General features: G+C 40.3%; 4 protein-coding genes and 1 long non-coding RNA gene across 5 annotated transcripts; 1 reads left to right on the top strand and 4 right to left on the bottom strand.

Annotated features, from left to right (window-relative positions):
* Positions 1–424: 424 nt before the first annotated feature.
* Positions 425–1,378, bottom strand: LOC121757850. Its single transcript, XM_042153321.1, has one exon. It carries the CDS (start codon positions 1,376–1,378, stop codon positions 425–427), a length of 954 nt encoding a protein of 317 aa, XP_042009255.1.
* A 129-nt stretch (positions 1,379–1,507) lies between these two features.
* Positions 1,508–2,797, bottom strand: LOC121757849 (zinc finger MYM-type protein 1-like). The gene has a single exon (XM_042153320.1). It carries the CDS (start codon positions 2,795–2,797, stop codon positions 1,508–1,510), a length of 1,290 nt encoding a protein of 429 aa, XP_042009254.1.
* Positions 2,798–11,191: 8,394 nt separating this feature from the next.
* LOC121757848 (cytosolic sulfotransferase 5-like) lies at positions 11,192–12,236 on the bottom strand. The gene is made up of 2 exons (XM_042153319.1): positions 12,212–12,236; positions 11,192–11,940 (listed from the first exon to the last, which is right to left on the bottom strand). The coding sequence occupies exons 1-2, from the start codon at positions 12,234–12,236 to the stop codon at positions 11,192–11,194; spliced, it is 774 nt and encodes a 257-aa protein (XP_042009253.1).
* Positions 12,237–14,451: 2,215 nt separating this feature from the next.
* Positions 14,452–15,067, bottom strand: LOC121759203 (putative receptor like protein 25). Its single transcript, XM_042154704.1, has one exon. It carries the CDS (start codon positions 15,023–15,025, stop codon positions 14,504–14,506), a length of 522 nt encoding a protein of 173 aa, XP_042010638.1. The 5' UTR covers positions 15,026–15,067; the 3' UTR covers positions 14,452–14,503.
* Positions 15,068–17,808: 2,741 nt separating this feature from the next.
* Positions 17,809–18,849, top strand: LOC121759204. Its single transcript, XR_006041608.1, has 2 exons — positions 17,809–18,204; positions 18,570–18,849. It is a non-coding gene; the product is annotated as an uncharacterized LOC121759204 (long non-coding RNA).
* Positions 18,850–19,139: the final 290 nt, after the last annotated feature.

The following is a 19,139-nucleotide window of genomic DNA, read 5'->3' as shown; positions in this document are numbered from 1 at the left end:
ACTCTAGCAATTTACACCAAATTGTTTTGAGTATAGTCATATCAAAATAATTTTATGCCAACCATTCCATTTTATACCAAATTCAAGATTTACATCATTTTTTAATATATGTCTCTCAAAATTTTTGTAGTAGACCCATACTTGATATTGTTGTTTTGTGAAACAACACGAAATTGAGTTTGAGTTTGCAGTATGGTTGACGAAGTTTTCTAGCCAAGATTATTCAAATAACTTGCATCCACTGAACTATGACAAAATTACATTGACATCTCAAAAGCATTACACACAACACTATTATCAGTGACGAAGCCAGAATTTTACGGTTGGGGGGTCCAAATAAAAAATTCAAATAATAAAATGAAACATAAATAATATTACATAATATAAATATAATGTTGTAAAAACATAGTTCCATACAATGATATTATAACACTCCTCTTCTACTTTTCATCTTCTGAAACCGCTGCATAATAGCTTCATTAGTTACATTAACAAACACATCCTTCTCAATATAAGGAACTAAGCAATCATTCAATAGCTGGTCTCCCATACGATTCCGCAGAGAAGTCTTAACGAGCTTCATTGCTGAAAAAGCTCTTTCTACTGAAGCAGTGGCAACGGGTAAGAGCAATGACAACTTAATTAACAAATAAACCAACGGAAAATTCTCATGTTTCCTTGTAGAAACCATATTCTGAGCAAGACCTGTAATTCCCGATACTTTTGAAAACCTTTCATCTGTGCGCACATCAAAAATAAAGTTATCAAGCTGACTTTCAAGCTCATACAAAGTAACTTCAGAAAATTCAGATGGATAATACTTGGCAAGACGAAGCAGCTTCTCTGAATCAAATGTAGAAAATGAGTCTCTATGATCAAAACATGTCATACACAGAAGTAAATCTGTGTTGACTTCATTAAAACGGTGATTCAACTCTTGAGTTTGCATATCAATGACTGAATAAAATAACTCAACTCGATAATGGTGGAGATTTTTTATTTTCTCAATTTTACGCCTTCCTCTTCCTCTAACTACACACTCATCTTCCATATCAAGCACATCAATCTCATTTGTTTTACAAAACTTTGTAACTTCAGTAAGCAACACCTTCCAACCTTTTTTCCTCATTACTTGTAAACGTGTTTTTGCTACTTTGACAAGATTCATAGCATTAACAATGTCTTGATCCTTCTTTTGTAGAACTTGAGAGAGATCATGTGTGATTCCCAAGAGTTTACTCATAAGATGTAACACAAAGATAAACTCAAAATGATTTAGAATTTCTTGCACATCCAAAGCTTCAGCCCTATGTGCATCCTCATAACCATTCTCCCCAACATACTCAAGAACATCATTAATAGAAGAAAATAAATTCATCAAGTTGATGAGAGTACCGTAATGCGAACTCCAACGAGTATCTCCGGGTCGTGTCAATGACTTCTCTTGATTTAATCCTCTTCCGGTATTAATTTCATCACTTGCAATCCCTTCAACAACCTTCGCTCTTTAACTCTCTCGTAGCAGATCTCTGTGCTTACATGAACTTCCAACAATATTACACAAACGGGTGACAGAATTAAAAAAAGACCCAATACTTGTATGTTTTTTAGCAACGGCAATAATTGTGAGTTGAAGCTGATGTGCAAAACAATGCACATAATAAGCACTAGGATTTCTCTTAAGAATCAAACTTTTCAACCCATTGAATTCTCCTCTCATGTTGCTTGCACCATCATATCCTTGACCTCTCAAACTTGATACACTTAAACCATGAGTCGATAACAAAGAATCAAGTGCCTTCTCAAGTGTGGTTGCAACCGTATCACTGACATGCACAATACCAAGAAGACGTTCATTGAGACATCCATTCTTATCCACATATCGTACCGCAACACCCATTTGTTCTTTGACGGACACATCTCGGCACTCATCGACTAATATGGAGAAAGAGTTGTCTCCTATATCATCTACAATAAGTTTTGTTGTCTCAACAGAAGCTGCATTAATGATGTCTTTCTGAATATCCGCTGATGTCAGTTTGAGGTTTGCAGGAGCATTTTTCAGTACAACATTATCTATCTCTTCACTGCAAGAAGCAACAACTTTCAAAAGCTCAAGAAAGTTACCTTGATTCAAGGATTCGTCGTACTCATCATTTCCTTGAAAGGGTAATCCTTGCTTGATAAGATAGCGAAGACACAAAACAGTTGCACCTAATCTGCGACGGTACTCAAGCTTAGATTTTGTTGATTGTTTAGATATACACACTTCGATGTGTTGGGCTTGATTCATCAAATCTCGACATGCTAATCTACACTTATTATGATCACTTGTATGATCCCCGACATGATCTCTCAACCTTTCTTTCTTGCGCCAGGCTGTAAATCCTCCAGATACAAAAGCTTCATGTCCATTTCCATGGAGTCTAGAGAAGAGATAACAATATAAACAATATGCTGCATCCTTTTTAATACTATACTCCAACCAATCTTTGAATTCATCAAACCAATGCGCGACAAATTTACGTTGTCGCTTTCCATCAGTTCTTGGAGGAAATTCATGTTCGCGCGGTTGACATGGACCTTTAAGTAAGTAAGCTCTACGCACCCGTTCTATTGAGTTTGACGGATATCTCATTATATCAGGTCGTTTCCCTGGATCACTTGGAATATTTTCTGGATCAGCTTCAAGTTTATCTTCATTCAATGACTCTTGAGGTTGAAGAAGTGTAGGTCCATTAACAGACGAAGATGAAACATCAACACTAGGAGAAAGTTTCTTAAAATATCGATCCATTTTCAATTTTCAACAAATACCTGCATTCAAAAGCTTTTGACGATAAGCAAATACATCTATATTATGGAGTAAACTTAAAATTAGGGAAATTAATTTGCAAATGTATGAACTAACCAAAGCTTTTGACGATAAATTTCGGAATTAATAAAATTATTGAGACTCGATCACTATAAACACGTGGATTATTGAAGGTAACCGCAGATAAGAAATTATCCACACTTCATCATCAATCCATAAATCTCTTCATTGCAATATAGCTACAGACTCGTAAGAGCTGATTTGTCGACAGAATATGCAATGTAAAGGAGAATTCCTAAAATAAGTATTCCAAAATTAATTATCATACTAGAAAGGAAAACATTCAAGCTCGAAATTTACCTGCGAAATACAGCCTCTTGGTGTTGTGGTGAGTCGCCATTACTCACGTAGGTAAATAGATAGCAGCGGAATAGTGGTTGGGCCTGATTTTTTCGGCCTGCAGAATAGTGTTAGGGCCTGATTTTTTTTTGTTGCTGGGCCTCTTCAATTGTCCATATGGACTAGGAATTAATTAAAATAGATATTTTTATTAATTTAAATTAATAATTATGAAACTACTAAAATACCCCTGTGATTTTTCATAATTATTGAGGTGCCCCTGGGCCCCCTAGGCCCTATTGTCCCTTCGTCCCTGACTATTATATATGGTAATGGATTACCTTTGAATATGTTGTCGAAAGATCCATTTTCTTGTGGAATAGTAAATATTATTCTGATCACATTTCGTACATTGATCAGTAAATTATGAGCCAACTGCTTGCAACTTAATTAAGCTAACCTTTTTTCACAAAATGAATAACGATGATAAGTTATTTGCAAAATGAACTTAAAGAATTACATAACTGATGGGGTACGTACTAAACAAGCCCAAAAGCAGTGACAGCTCAGCTAGCCCAAGAAAGAGTTCAGTTCGGCACAACCAAAGAGTTCGGCCAAGAGTTCAGTTCGGCACAACCAAAGAGTTCGGCCTCAGCCTGCAGCTCGGTAAAAGCCGACCAATCAAGCTCTGCCCTCAGGTCGGCATCAAGCTCTACTCTCAGATCGGTAAAAGCTGATCTGAGACCAAAGCAGTTCGGTCTCAGTATTCGACCGAACTAGGAGTTAGTGGACTCGTGAAAGGCCTCCACAACTTCCAATGCACCCACGATCTATTTAGTGGTGTCAACTCAGGCCACGATCTTAGGCCATGACCTACACTACATCCACGACCTAGAGTGATGATGTAAGCCACGATCTTAGTTCAATGTATAAATAGAACTAAGATCAGATAGACAAAGGGTTAGAATCTCTCTATATAGAAAAAACCATATAGCAAGTCTGTATTGTAAGCTGTAATCCCAGATCAAGCAATACAATCTTGCCCTCCCTTCTTCCCGTGGACGTAGATTTACTTCAGTAAATCGAACCACGTAAATCTCTGTGTCGTGATCTGCATTTTCATTCTCTACTAGCATTTCACAAACATCAGAAATTCGCGGACTCATCACTGGCGCCGTCTGTGGGAAACAGAGAACCAAATTTGTGATAAAGCGAATTTTTGACCCTTTTTCCACCCCAAAAAAAAATGCATACCAGATCACACACTACCCGTAATACCGTTCGTGAAAACCATGAGGAAGCTAGTCCAGCCCGCAGGTCCGGAAAACAGCCTCGGGAGACACCTACTTCCAGTTTTCACGATGAAGGAACAAGCCGCTCAAAAGGTCCACACACCGAGTCTTCCCAGCAGCCTGATTTGAATGAGGCTGTCAAGCTGTTCTTGGCTGAGAAGCAGGATGAGTTCTTAGCCTTCCTGCAAAAGAGCCAAGAGCCGGAGACGAAAACGGCGGATTCTCCCTCTCCCTCCATACGAGACAGTCACTACCGCAGTAGTGTCATGTCTTCCAGGAGAAAGAATCCTCGGTACCGGAATCACAGGAGAACTCCATCTCCTCCATACCGAAGAAATGTCGGGTTCGCCATGTACGGAGCATTGAGGACTCCGTTCTCGGACGATATTACCCGAACTCCCCTACCACAGAACTACCGAACTCCGTCGATAACCTATGACGGACTCGTGGATCCTCATGACTTCTTGGGACGCTATCAATATAACATGGCGAACCAGGGTCTCAACGAGGTCCACATGTGCAAGCTGTTCCCCGAGCTGCTTATCGGGAACGCGAGAAGGGGGTTCTTTCAGAAAGCGGAAGCCCGGATCACTTCGGCTCAGCTGCTTTCTATACGTCAAGGTCGCGACGAAAAGATCAGCGACTTCATGACGAGATTCCACAAGGAATGCCTACAAGTAGATCTCAATGATCTACTTGTCATTTCGGCATTCCAAAATGGAATCCTGCCCGGAGCTCTCTACAGAAAGCTCGTGGAATGCAGTCCGCAAACAGCTCAAGAGATGTGGGACATTGCGGACCAGTTCTCCCGAGCCGATGAGGCAGACCGTCGAAAACGGTCTTTAGACAGCTCATCTAGAGGAGACGAAAAGAAGCCCGATCATAGCGATCAGAGGCTTCCTCGCCGAACACCTTCCCCACCAAAGGAGGGATAGCGGTCATCCGAGGTGATCGAAAAAGAGCAAGTGTGTTCGCAGATTGCGCTTAAAAGTGCCGAGCAATCAGTTCGGCACCATCAAGCATAGCAATCACAGCAGCCGGAGTCAGAGGCCGGCGAAATGACCGAAGTCACACCGGAGCCGAACTCGATGGTGTACGGCACTGAAGCCGTGATTCCGGTTTAGATCGGCATACCCAGTCCCCGAACTCAATTTCTCCTCAGAAATGAATGGTGACGGACTGAGAGCCGAACTAGATCTTGCCGAAGAAAGAAGAGAATCGGCCTGCATAAAAGCAGCCAAGTACAAGGAGCAAGTAGCCCGGTATTATAACCAAAGGGTGAAAAAGCTGCAATTTCAAGTGGGAGATCTCGTCTTGAGAAACAACGAAGTAAGCCGAGCAGAAAAGCTGGGCGAACTCTAACCCACCATCAAAAATTTCCATATCGGGTGTCAGAAGTCCTCGGCAAAGGGTCTTATAAATTGACTCTCAAGTCAGGAGAATAAACGCCCCGAGCATGGCATATTTCCAACCTCAAAAAGTTCCATTTGTAAGAGACAGTTCAGTCAGTCTTATGTGTTTTCTTTGTTTTTTACTTGTTCTTGTCTCTACGTGCGTTGTGTCTGTCTATGTGAGTGTCGTCTCTTACAAATATAACTGAGGTATCTCGTTCTTCAAAGGCTAATCCCCTTTTTAGAACATACAAGCCAACGATTGTGTCTCAAAGCTTCTAAAGAAGATACAAGACCTCAATTCAGCTTAAACAAGCAGTTCGTCTGAAACGAGCTGCAACAAGCCAACGATTGCGAGTCAAAGCTTCTACAGAAGATACAAGACCACAATTCAGCTTAAACAAGCAGTTCGTCTGAAACGAGCTGCAATAAGCCAACGATTGTGAAGTCCAAGCTTCTAAAGAGGATACAAGACCACAATTCTGCTTAAGAATCAAGCACTTCGTCTGAAACGAACTGCAACAAAAGTCCGATTCTCGCGATAAAACTTGCCTGAATTAGGACAAGGGAAAGTCCAATCCACGCGATAAAACTCGCCGAATTAGGACGACCAAGTTCGGTCAAAGCAGTTTACCTCATAAGACCGAGGACGACCATGTCTAGTCAAAGAGGTTTACTGCATAAGACCACTTCGGTTAACTGGGAAAGTCCGATCCACGCGATAAAACTCGCCGAATTAGGACAAGGGAAAGTTCGATCCCGGCGACAAAAATCGCCAAATTAGAACACAAACCAAGTCCGGTCAAAGATGTTTATTTCATCAGACCAAAGACGAGCCCGGTCAAAGATGTTTATTTCATCAGACCAAAGACGAGTCCGGTCAAAGATATTTATTTTATCAGACCAAAAACGAGTCCGGTCAAAGATGTTTATTTCATCAGACCAAAGACGAGTCCGGTCAAAGATTTTTATTTCATCAGACCAAAGACGAGTCCGGTCAAAGATGTTTATTTCATCAGACCAAAGACGAGTCCGGTCAAAGATGTTTATTTCATCAGACCAAAGACGAGTCCGGTCAAAGATGTTTATTTCATCAGGCCCAAGACGAGTCCGGTCAAAGATGTTTATTTCATCAAACCAAAGACGAGTCCGGTCAAAGATGTTTATTTCATCAGACCAAAGACGAGTCCGGTCAAAGATGTTTATTTCATCAGACCAGGGACCAAGTCCGGTCAAAGAAGTTTACTTCATAAGACCGAGGACAAGTACGATGAAATTTTTCGCTAAGCTGTAAATACAGTGTTAGAAGCGAAAACAAAATTTCATTTTTCAAATCTTGTTCGGCACACAACTCCGCTACCCTACGAGATGGCGTTACGCTATTACAAAGGACTATTCTACTGTCCAGGGTTGCTAAAGTTGAGCCATCTATTCACAAAATCCTCGTGAAGCTGAGTTCGGGCGTTCCAGGCAGCCGCAGAATAAGCAGGTCGACGAGATGCTCTAATCGACCTGCCACCTCTTCTCTGAGCCCGGGAAGCCCTAGCACCTCGGCGGCGAAGAGTCTCTTCACGAAGCATTTGCCGATCTCGCTCACTCATAACCACAGCTCCTCTGCGAACTTCAGTCCGTCCTCGACTTGACGTCTCCGGTTGTCCCTGAGTTCGTTGCTGACTTGGAGTAGGGTTTTGAGCAAGTGAATCAGAGGTTTGAGCTGGAGTACTAGCATCTGTTGGCGGGAAATGCCGGAGGAATCTCTCAATTGAGGGACGCCGGGCAAGAACTATGTCGTACCGAGAGGCCCAGCGCCGCAATGATGTCACGACTTGTTGGCAAGCCGAGCTCTCCAGCGCATTGTTCCTCCGGAGTACATTATATTCCTCCCACAGTTCGTCAACTCGACTCTGAACATCTGATATGGTCATTCCCCCGCGCACACGGATGTAATCCTCGTACGCTGTCCTCTCAGCAATGGTCGTATTCAGCTCGGCCTCCAGATCATTCTTATCGGACTCTAAGTCCTTATTATCGGCATCCAGCTTCACTAAACGAGCCAGAAGCTCGTCATTCTTCGTCTGATCGGCTATAGCTCTTTTCTCAGCTTCGTCTAAAGCCGAAGAGTACAGCCGTTTCCAGTGAAGTATCTCCAGCTCCTTGAGAGTTAAGAATACAAAGCAGCTACGTCAGTTCGGCATTTCAGCTTACCGAGCAGGTAGTAAACCACAGCAGGAGTAAGAGAGTACGAAAGGCTAAACGAAGACACAAGAGCAGAAAGAAGAATTTTTTCATTCATAAGAAAATTTTTTTTTTTTTTTTTCTATACAAGGAGGGCTTCAAGGCCATTTTACATAAAGGAAGAAACTAAACTAAGAGAAAGGAGACGAAATCATACTTCGCTAGCTTCGTCTCCGCCTTCTCGGTGAGGTTCAGCTTCCTTCTCCTTATCTGCTTCAGCTTCAGCCTCTGCCTCCTTGCTCTCCCCAGCCTGCTCGGCGCCACAGTAGCCGATCTGCTGCGCCTCCTGATCGGCCTGCTTATCGCCGACCTCCTGCTCCAGCGGCTCGGCCTCACCCTCTCCGTTGTAAGTCGAAGCGGGTGAAACGGGTCCCACGGAGGCAAAGATAGCCTCCAGGTTCTCGTCCCGATCAGCTCGACAACTCCGGACTCGGTCTGCAGAAAGCAGGACCGAGGACGAAGCGAGCTCCTCAAGGAGCGGCAGATTCTGAAGCCGAGCTGCTATCTCTCGGCTGTACAGAGGCAGCACGACGTCGGCCCCCTGCTCGCCCTTATCGGCAATTAGCCTTACCAGACTACCGACAAAAGCCGAGAACTGGCTGCTCAAAAAAGAGTTTCTCCGTGTAAACACGGAGAGCCTCCCCCTGGGCAACTACGGCGGCAGCATCACTCCGTTTCGTCTGCTCTCGCTGGATGACGAGCTGGTTTTTGGCAAACTGAGCTTCATCCTGGGCCGAAATCCTAGCAGCTCTGGCTTTCTCAAAGTTTGCCTCAGCCTGCTCGGCCCGGTGACAAGCAGCCGCCAATTTCCTCTGCATCTCAGCATAGTCGTTGGACGCTTTGGAGAGTTCGACGGCGACGAGCTTGGAGAGCATATCGTTCCTCTGAAAATGGATAAGGAAAAAAGTCAACAGAGGGCACCAAAAATACAGGACAGAAGCCAAGCCAAAGAATCAAGAAGACAATTCACCTCGGCGAAGTCCGTGGGCCATAAAAATGGCTCACAGATATGCTCCGAAGGAGGCGCCAAGACCACGTCTTTCTCTGGCGCTCTCGGGGGCTTCTGGGTCTTCCCCTTCCTACTTGCCGAAGTCGACTCCGGCTTCTTTGGACCCGAAGAGGTCTTTTGCCTCTTCGGATTCTTCTCGGCATCAGGCGCCGAGCTGGTAGCCTTCTCTCTCTCCGGCTCCTTGGACTCCGAAGATTTTCGGGTAGCCTTGTTCAGCATGTACACTGCCAAAAAGCAAGAAAGCAAGGTTAGTTTTCTTCGTTAAAGCAGTAGAGCATAAAGATAAAGAGAAATCCTCACCCTCGGCCTCTTCGTCCGAAGACGAGATGTCGAACACGACGTCGCCCTTGACGAGCTCAGACTCCGTGTATTGTTTCCTAACTATGGGAATCTTATTGAGCTCGCCATCGAGCTCGTCCAACGGTTCAGGCCGAGGATGACGGATAACGGACTTCGGCCCTCTCCAGGGAAAACTAGGAGCCGCAGTCCTATCATAAAAAAAGAAGCGATTTTGCCATTTCGGCCATTTGGTTTTACAAAAGGCCCTAAAAGGCTGTAAAGGGACCAAGTAAAACCAAGATCCCTTCCTTTTAAACTGGAAAAAATTAAGGATTGCCCTCAGAGACAGATCCTTATCTAGCCTACGCAGTTCGGCAGCAAAAGCCGATAAGTGCCTCCAAGAGTTCGGAGTCACCTGACCTAAAGGGAGTTGAAAAAAATCTAGCAACTCTACAAAGGCAAGGGGAAGAGGGAAACGAAGCCCGCATTCTAAGCTGGCTTCGTAGACGGTGGCGTAACCTTCCGGCGGCGAGTCCGCCCTATAAAGGTCGTCGGGAATCGCAACCTTCCCCCCAGGAAAAGAGTATTTTTCGTGAAGGGATATCACAGTATCCTTACTCAAGATACTGTGAAAATACTCTACGGTCTTCTCCCCGGATTCTTTCCGGCTAGAAGACCCCTTACCCCCTTCACCACCGCTACCAGACTCAGACGAAGAAGAAGCAGACATGGTCCTTACTCTTTGCAAAATCTGAGGAAATTTTTGAAAGCGGAAGAAAATCTTTCACGCAAAAGATGGAGAGTGCAGAAGAAGCCAATAACAAAGGTGTTCAAACGATGAAGAAAGGCGGTATTTATCAGATTTGGAAAAGATTTCAAATCATCGCACCGTTTCATATCCCACCTTTTCAGGATTCGACGGCCGGATTTTACTGTCGCATTTAATGCCGCATTTAATGCAGTCACGCGCAAGGCACGTCCCCTGACTTCAGCCTCCCCCGTACCCTTATCCGGAATGCCGAAGTGACTCGCTTCGCCGAAGTGATTCACTTCGCTTTTCGGGGGGGGTAGTGATGGGGTACGTACTAAACAAGCCCAAAAGCAGTGACAGCTCAGCTAGCCCAAGAAAGAGTTCAGTTCGGCACAACCAAAGAGTTCGGCCAAGAGTTCAGTTCGGCACAACCAAAGAGTTCGGCCTCAGCCTGCAGCTCGGTAAAAGCCGACCAATCAAGCTCTGCCCTCAGGTCGGCATCAAGCTCTACTCTCAGATCGGTAAAAGCTGATCTGAGACCAAAGCAGTTCGGTCTCAGTATTCGACCGAACTAGGAGTTAGTGGACTCGTGAAAGGCCTCCACAACTTCCAATGCACCCACGATCTATTTAGTGGTGTCAACTCAGGCCACGATCTTAGGCCATGACCTACACTACATCCACGACCTAGAGTGATGATGTAAGCCACGATCTTAGTTCAATGTATAAATAGAACTAAGATCAGATAGACAAAGGGTTAGAATCTCTCTATATAGAAAAAACCATATAGCAAGTCTGTATTGTAAGCTGTAATCCCAGATCAAGCAATACAATCTTGCCCTCCCTTCTTCCCGTGGACGTAGATTTACTTCAGTAAATCGAACCACGTAAATCTCTGTGTCGTGATCTGCATTTTCATTCTCTACTAGCATTTCACAAACATCAGAAATTCGCGGACTCATCAATAACCAAGAAGACAGAAGTATATAATATAGAATACAATAAGCCAATAACAGTGAAAATTACAGAAGTATTTAGAAAGTTTGAAATTCCACAGGCAAATAACAAGTGCATGAGGGTGCTAAACCCCATACATGAAGCCTAATGAATGAAATCTCTCTTTCGTAAGTGTGTCAATACGCTGAATAGACTCATCATTGAGATAATTTTTATAATCTCCAATTTTTCCTTTTCTAAAGAATGAATTATATGGCAATGAAAACCATGCTGGAGATTCTTCAGACTTATTGACATCATGACTACTTAGTACCTCGATGCTGCAATTCTTCACAACCTCATTCACTTCATCTTCTTCTTTAAATGGACATCCTAAGAAATCACCCAATTTTTTGACATAATCATGAGGATCTTTTAGCATCTCTTCGAATGTCACGAACATCACGTTCTCTGGCCTTTTCAGACTCAGCTCTTTATACCCAATCACATGGTCATAGTAAGGCCCATATAGACTAACCCCACGACAAAACCTGTCCGTTGCCTCATCGAGAGACCATGACTGATGTGGATTCTCCTTGTTCCACTTATTCACAAAATGCCACAAGGAGACAAGGGTGTCCTTGGGGTTCCGCGTCAAGTAAACAACTTTACATGGACTAGAATGTAGGGTTTTTGACAGGAGCTGATAAGGTATGTGTGTGGCGAATAATCGAGGCCCATCTGATGGGGCCGCGAGAACTGGCGGCTCATCAGCCTCTGCAAACACTTGTATCTCCAAGAAGGGAACAAGTTCGTGGGGGTGTTCGACAACCAACTTATTTTTGGATGGTCGATTGAGGATGGAGTAAATGAGAGATTTGAGCCATGTGGTGCCTGTTTTAGGAAAGTAACCAAAACCACGTCGCTAGGAAGAGGATTGTAATGGTTGATCACTCTTTTGATTGAGTTAACGAATTGAGGTAATACCCAAAAGCCTCCAAGTTGGACGAGATAATCATCTCCCAACCATTTTTCTTTTGGGAGAGATGATAAATCCATGGAAAGAGAATATATGTTTAGAAAGAGAGAATTAGAGAGGGTGGATGATGATCAAATGCAGCTATTGTATGTACTACTTATATTGGAGGATGGCATTGGCACTAACATATGCTCCATGTAGACATCCCCATTATCTACAAGTTTGCACATAATCGTATCTCAACCACTATAATGTGTATCACGATTTCAATCATTTATCATTTGTGATGATGATAACCGAAATATCTCAATCATAATATAATAAAAAAAAAATTATTGCACCAATTATTGTTCTATTACTGTTTAAAAATAATATATTGGTTAAACCACTTATACACTAAATGATCTCACCTACTCATGCATGGCCTACAACTGGCTTTAAGGTCTCAATATATAGCATTCCACATGAATAAGTTAACCATATTATACCATATATACTCCCTCTGTCCACAAGAATATGCACTCTTTCATTTTTAGTTTGTCCCACGAGAATATGCACTTTTCAATTTTGGAAACTCTTTCTCTCTAATGAGTTGAGACCCATTTTCTACTAATAATACTTTAATTAATATTTCCCTTTACATCTCTCTTACTTCACCAATTTTGCATTAAAATTCATATTGAACCCAAAATGCATATTTTTTGAGGACGAATGGAGTATATAACATGATATGGTTAGTTACATATGTATATCAATATTAATTTTCTTTTAGCTTCCCCGCTTTTTTCATTATCATCTTATTTCAAATGTATATTACTACATTATTTATGCAGGTATCTATAATAAAATTTGCACTGTATATATGAGTGCGGTAAAATCTAAATATCTAATGAGTCACCCAACAACAGCAAACTAAATCGCATAGCTTTCATATATAGCTACTTAATTCCTACACATAAATTTGTAATTTTGTAACCGATATTAATTCATTGATGACTGGTTTGCTAAAATCGAATTACCGATTAATTAATGAGCACAAGGAGTGCACGCTATTAGTCTCGTCGTTAATTTGCTAGTTTTAGTAGAGTTCCACTTACCGTCGACTTGTGATTTTGAAGACACTTGCAAGTTACTGTACAAAATAAAGTACTCCCTCAGTCCGTCCCATTGTAGATGACATATATATAGTTGAAGAATGACATGAGATATTATGAGACGTTGTTTTGTGTGTTAGATGGAAAGAGAAAATAATAGTATATTTATATTAATGTGAGAGAGAATTTTTTTCAAAAAGAGAAATGTGACATCTTTTGTAGAAAAACTAAAAATAAAAGTGTAACGTGACGAGAGAGTACTCCATTATAGAATAAGTGCAGTGCTAGTTAATTCTGGTATAATTAAGTTTTAATGTTTAAATTATCGAGTAACTACACGCTCGTTATACTTTAATGAACATTATTTCATAAATACTTTTAACGGACGAGTGAGCTCAATAAATTCTTTGCTGCCGGAAAAACCTCTGTCCGATGAGAAGCCCGCCGACGCTGTCGTCCAAGTTTCCGGCGACGCGAGCGTCTCCTTTGTTGTCATTCACACGTCCCTTCTATTTATCCTCCCTCGTTCGATTCACTTTGGGAGTGGAAATTTTAAGCTTGTAAGCCTAATAAATTCGAATCTGTTCGAAATGAAGGTATGAATTCGATTACATCTTCGATTGTTACGCTTCTTAGGCTGGAATTTAGATTGGATTGAATAAATTTCAACGCTAACTAGAGGAATTAAAAGCACTGAAAATTCCTCCCCTCTTGAATTTAATGGGTTTTGCCTGATTGCTTAAATCGAATCGTTTTGTTTGATTTGTTTAGTTGCTTGAGAATGTGAAAGCTACAGGTTGAGACCTTGGTTTAATTACTTGAATTAAAGTTTGATGTAATTTGACATGATTCAAGTACGAATTTACATTACAATCACAATCCAGTGACAATTTCTACAGAGATAGAATTTGGGTATTTGTTTTTGGAACTGTAGTCTTTATTCGATTAACTTGAGAATTATGTTTTTGGAAAATGGGGAAAATGGCATATAATTCTTGTGTATTCATGTTATAATAATAATAATTAATTTGCATTGAGTATTTATATATATAATGTTATAAGGTGATTAAGCCCCAAGTAGAAGCTGAGGAAATGATTAAGTGCAGTACTGAAAAGACCATTGTAGTGAGGTTTTTGGACTAAATATTTCTGCTAAAATCATGGCATTAAGTAGATTACTGAATAATATCTATTGCTTGTAATCGTTTCAAAAGAAAAGAGAACTATATTTTTAATGGATGCTTGATGCATCAACTGGTACTAGTAACCAATAAAATTATTATGCATCTTTAAAGATCAATTCTATATAAAGGTATATTCCTAAATATGCAGCCACCAGGGTGATACCATTCTTGCTTGCCTTTGGATCAAGACAAGGTTCATCTTAAGTTGATGATCTTCCTCGTCTTCTGATCTTCTTTTTGAGTTGCAAACGACCTTCATGATATTGGAAATCTGGTAAAAATGCATAACCCAGTGCAAGTCCAACAACTATTCCACTTGCATAACCTGATCCTGCAAATCTCCAATCGAATAAGCTCTCTTTGCTTGAGTCGTCACCCTGTGATGGAGGTTGCAGTGTAGATCCAGTAGGCTCCGAGCAACTTCTTGACAGTGGCTCTCCACACAATCCAGGGTTCCCAAGATAGGAGTCATTTGTGTAGGTATTGAACTGGTATCCTTTTGGTATAAGCCCTGTCAAATTGTTGTTTGATACATTAAGAAAGGAGAGGAAAGTTAGGCTGGTAAGCTGCTGAGGAATTACTCCGGAGAGTTTATTGGTTGAGAGGTCTAAGGATTCAAGCTCGACCAAGTCCCCAAGCGATGAAGGGATTCTTCCATCAAAACCATTTCTTGACAAGTTGAGGACAACCAGTGATTTCAGGTTCCCAATCTCACCGGCCATCTTGCCATGGAACCTGTTGTTGGACAAATCAAGAGATACGAAAATGGTCAGTATCCGCACAAGCACCATCTCATTTCCTTTACTCATGATTGTCACTGAATCTTGATAGTACTCCTATTGCCCTATCGTTTTCAGGTTTGCAGACTTGATTTCTGTGTTCATCAGCATCTCATCCAGGCTGCTGAGGAATTCTCCTGGAAAATCTCCAGTGAACTGGTTTGAGGATAGGTCGATTATCCCCAGTTTTGGGAGAGAGAAGTTTCTCCTTGGAAGTTGTATTTGACCGTGGAGATTGTTGTTCCTCAAGACCAGAACTCTCAAGTTGGGAAGCTTCTCTAGCCAGAAGGGAAACACATCTGTGATCATGGTTTTCCCAAGATCCAACACCTCGGGCATTTTGCAGTTTTCTAATGACCGCGGCAGTTTCCCTTCCAAGAGATTGTTGTTGATATTCAGAGACCTCAGGCTGCTGGCTAATGCAAACTCCGGTTGGATTTGCCGGTATTTGTTCTCCTCCAATCTGTGAAAATTGATTCGTTTTCCGCTCTATCTCCTCCGTTATATGAAATTGAACGTTCTATCTCCCTCAATCTGTGAAAATTGTTCCATTCTATCTCTTATGCAAGCCACAAGTGACAGCCTTCAACTGCGAGGAAGGAGAGAGAGGGTCGTTTTTTCCCATACTGATTTCGTTCCGTCGCGCTATCGCTTGCCTAGGTAATCTCTCTCTTCTTTTCTGCGGTTTGCATTTAGAAATCAGAATTCTCCACATTTTAGTGTTGGTATGCATTTGCCTATTCTGTATATGCAACTATACATGTACCATATAGTTTGTTGCATTTGTTTTTGTAGTTCAAAATTAGTGTTGATTAAGGGTTAAACTATATTTGGTCCTGAGAATCATCACTATTAGGTTGGTGAAGATACATGGACGTTTAAAATATGGAAGAAAGTTGCAATTTAAGGTGGTGGTCAAACTAATAGAAGAGGCTATGGAAATTATTTCACGTGGATGTGACTCTCATTTGGCTATATGTCTCATCCTTTGATTTGTGGATGGCGGAGAAACTTCTCAGTGGGAAGCAAAAGAGCCATATTTGTATGACCTTCATGTTCTAAAGATCTCTGTATGTAGCATTGCTTTGGCTAGGTCTTAGAAATTGTGGTGTTTGCATTCATTCTCAGAGAAACATGTCTTGAAACCCCAGCCGAATCAGAACTATAGTCCTACAAACTAACAATAAACTAGAGTCCTACAAACCTCTTCCTCATTGACAATCTATAGGAATGTGTCTCTAATTACTTGTTTGTACACATATTAAATTTATTTGTGTATATATTGTTTTGTCTGTACTCGGTAAATAACTTAACATATGTTCTGAGAGAAACAAAAGATTCGTATTGATGTTTCTAGTTTCATGCTTTGATAAATAAACTCATTCTGTACTATTGATTATTTTATTGTTGCTAATCATTTACTTCAGTTATGTTGGCAGATATTCTTTCAATCTTTTTGGTTGAATATCAGAATCAGAGACTGAAAGTTAAAGCAATTATAAGCTTTAATGCTTTAAATGACCAATATTCTTGCAATCTGTTACTTTGCCTCATACACTATGATTTCTGTTTGGTTGCTTAAAATCAAAGTTTTGGTCATCATATATTATATTACACAATCTTAGTGTGTATCTCATATGTAGGCTCCAAACTAACTGTAAACTCAACTCATCAAAGTTATCTTTTTTTTCCCTTCGTTATTAGGCAATTGTTTTTTTATTGTTGAGCTGAAATACTTTGACCATTTTCTTGTTCTGGACTAGTTCTCAGGTGTGGTTATTGTCTCTGTTTTTCTTCATCTGATTTTTTTAATTCTTGAATGAGTTTGGTTTGATTTGGTGTTGTGATTTATTGAAATAGGATTGATGTTTTTGCTCCTCTTGGATTTCCTGATCACCCACATAAAAGTTTGTTCATCATTTTCCCCTTTTTCTTTGATAATTGTTTTTTTTATTATGGTGATTGGTTGTGATTTATCTTTGTTTTAATGGTATTATAGGATTTGAGACTGTCACCTACATGCTGCAGGTATAGTGCTTTGCTGACTTTTTTTTTTGTTTTATAATGTGTATATTTGACATCATAGTTTTGACTTCCAAAAAATTTTCTACAGCTGCTCTATCTTTGTGTATTGTTCATGTTTTAAAATAATCTTTGTTGTCTGAATGCTAATAAAATCATACTCCTACAACAATAGCATAAGTAAGCAACAATAAATAATTCGGAGTTTGACCATGTCTTGATTGCCATAATGTATGGCTGGGAAAGCTGATCTTCAAGTGGATGTGATTGCGAAGAAAGCAACATTGATCATTTGTTTAAGTTGACAAATTAAATAATTAAATTACTTAAATTGGACTTATAAGTTGGCTAATGCTTGCTTTTATTTGAACTCTTTGATGCAGCGAAGAATGAATGAGGAGAAAATGACAGCTGCTTGATCAAACAGAGATGGTCAATTCTTTGAGTTCTTTTGATTTTGGTGTTCCAGATTAGACTCCGGGTAAATGCTTGTTGCCTAAACAGTCAAATGGTGAGTGAGAAAATTTTAATTGTTTTTAATTTGATCCTCCATCTTTAGACCCTGTATCATGATCAATCTTTGCAAGTGTTTATTTGGATTGGTTATGTCATGATCTCCATGAACGTGAGTCTACTCATTTTGATATTTTTTTGTTATGGCAGATTTTGAGGGGTTCTTTGCAAAGCTGCTAGAATAGGTAGAATCTAATACATATACCTGGTCTATTTCCTATTTGTCATAACTTGAGATTTTAGTGATGTTTGTCAAATGTACCTGATTATTGGTTGATTTGTCAAACGCTAAGTGATCATTCTTCTTTCTTACTTATTCTAATTTGAGTTGAAAGAATAAAAAGGCAATCCGAACTATTAGTTGATATGTGTTCAAGAATTACAATATATGCTATGTACGTTCAAGAATTATTGGGAAAAATTAGTGTTCTGTACGATTTGTTCATAAAAGAGATAGTGAAACTACCTCTTAATTTGTTTTCTGATTTATCTTCTGTTATGTAAAAAAATATTAATATGGTGTTATGCAGGTTGAGAAGCCGTCGCAAGTTTTATGCTGAACAAGTCTGTCCCTTTTCTCTCAGACTGTAAGTTGTAACTTTGGTATGATATTTTTTATGACATTCCCTTGCTCCAATATACAAAGAGAGATAAGAAATTGAAATCACGTATGATGGTAATTATTTATACATTAGTATAATGTTGTTTATTTTGAGATTTAAGTCATACATATTTTGGTTTTAGTTCAAAGAAAACTGCCAAATAAATCAGGAATTATTACTCATTTGATAATTTCATCATCATTTTTAGAAGTTGGCAATTAAATATAGAATCTACTTCAGGAGATATGAGTGTTGTTTTGGTAACTATTCTTTATTTGACTTATTGTTTTTGCCAATTAGCATGAAATATTTCAAAGGAGCTTAACTTTCACAAATCTGTTGACTTGCAGCTTTGAATACGAGATGAACTCCGCCAAGAATTGTGGCGCGAAATGCATCAAGAACTACGCGACCAAAAACGGGAGATGGAAGAAATAATGAAGTAGTTTATGATGTCCAAGCAACCCAACAATCAAGTCACAATCCTGATTATGACGATGAGAGTTGATATATCTCATGAACTCATTTTGAAAACTCAGACACTTTATGTTTATTTTGGCTTCGTATGTTGGATTGTATATTTTGATTAATACTTTTGAGGTTTATCAATGATGATTTTCACTTTGGTCATTATTTATTTGTTATTGATTTTATGGTGTAGCTAGAACATGATATTGTTTATACAGGTTCAGAGAAAAAAATATAAAATGGTGCTAATACAGATTTTGAATGATTAACAGACGGAGAAATGCCGTCGGAAAATACCCAAAACCCTCAAAGACAATTACCAACGGATTTGCCGTTGGGAAATTTACCCACGGCTAATATCCCTTGGTAAAAATATTTGCGTCTAGGGGTGGCAAATCGTGCGTGTCGGGTCGTTATCGTGTCGACACGATAACTACACGAACACGATAACA

The sequence above is a fragment of the Salvia splendens genome, chromosome 12 (genome assembly GCF_004379255.2).
Source record: "Salvia splendens isolate huo1 chromosome 12, SspV2, whole genome shotgun sequence".
Lineage (NCBI taxonomy): Eukaryota > Viridiplantae > Streptophyta > Magnoliopsida > Lamiales > Lamiaceae > Salvia > Salvia splendens.
Note: the sequence above shows the minus strand (reverse complement) of the source record. Positions and strands in the feature narration are given on the sequence as shown.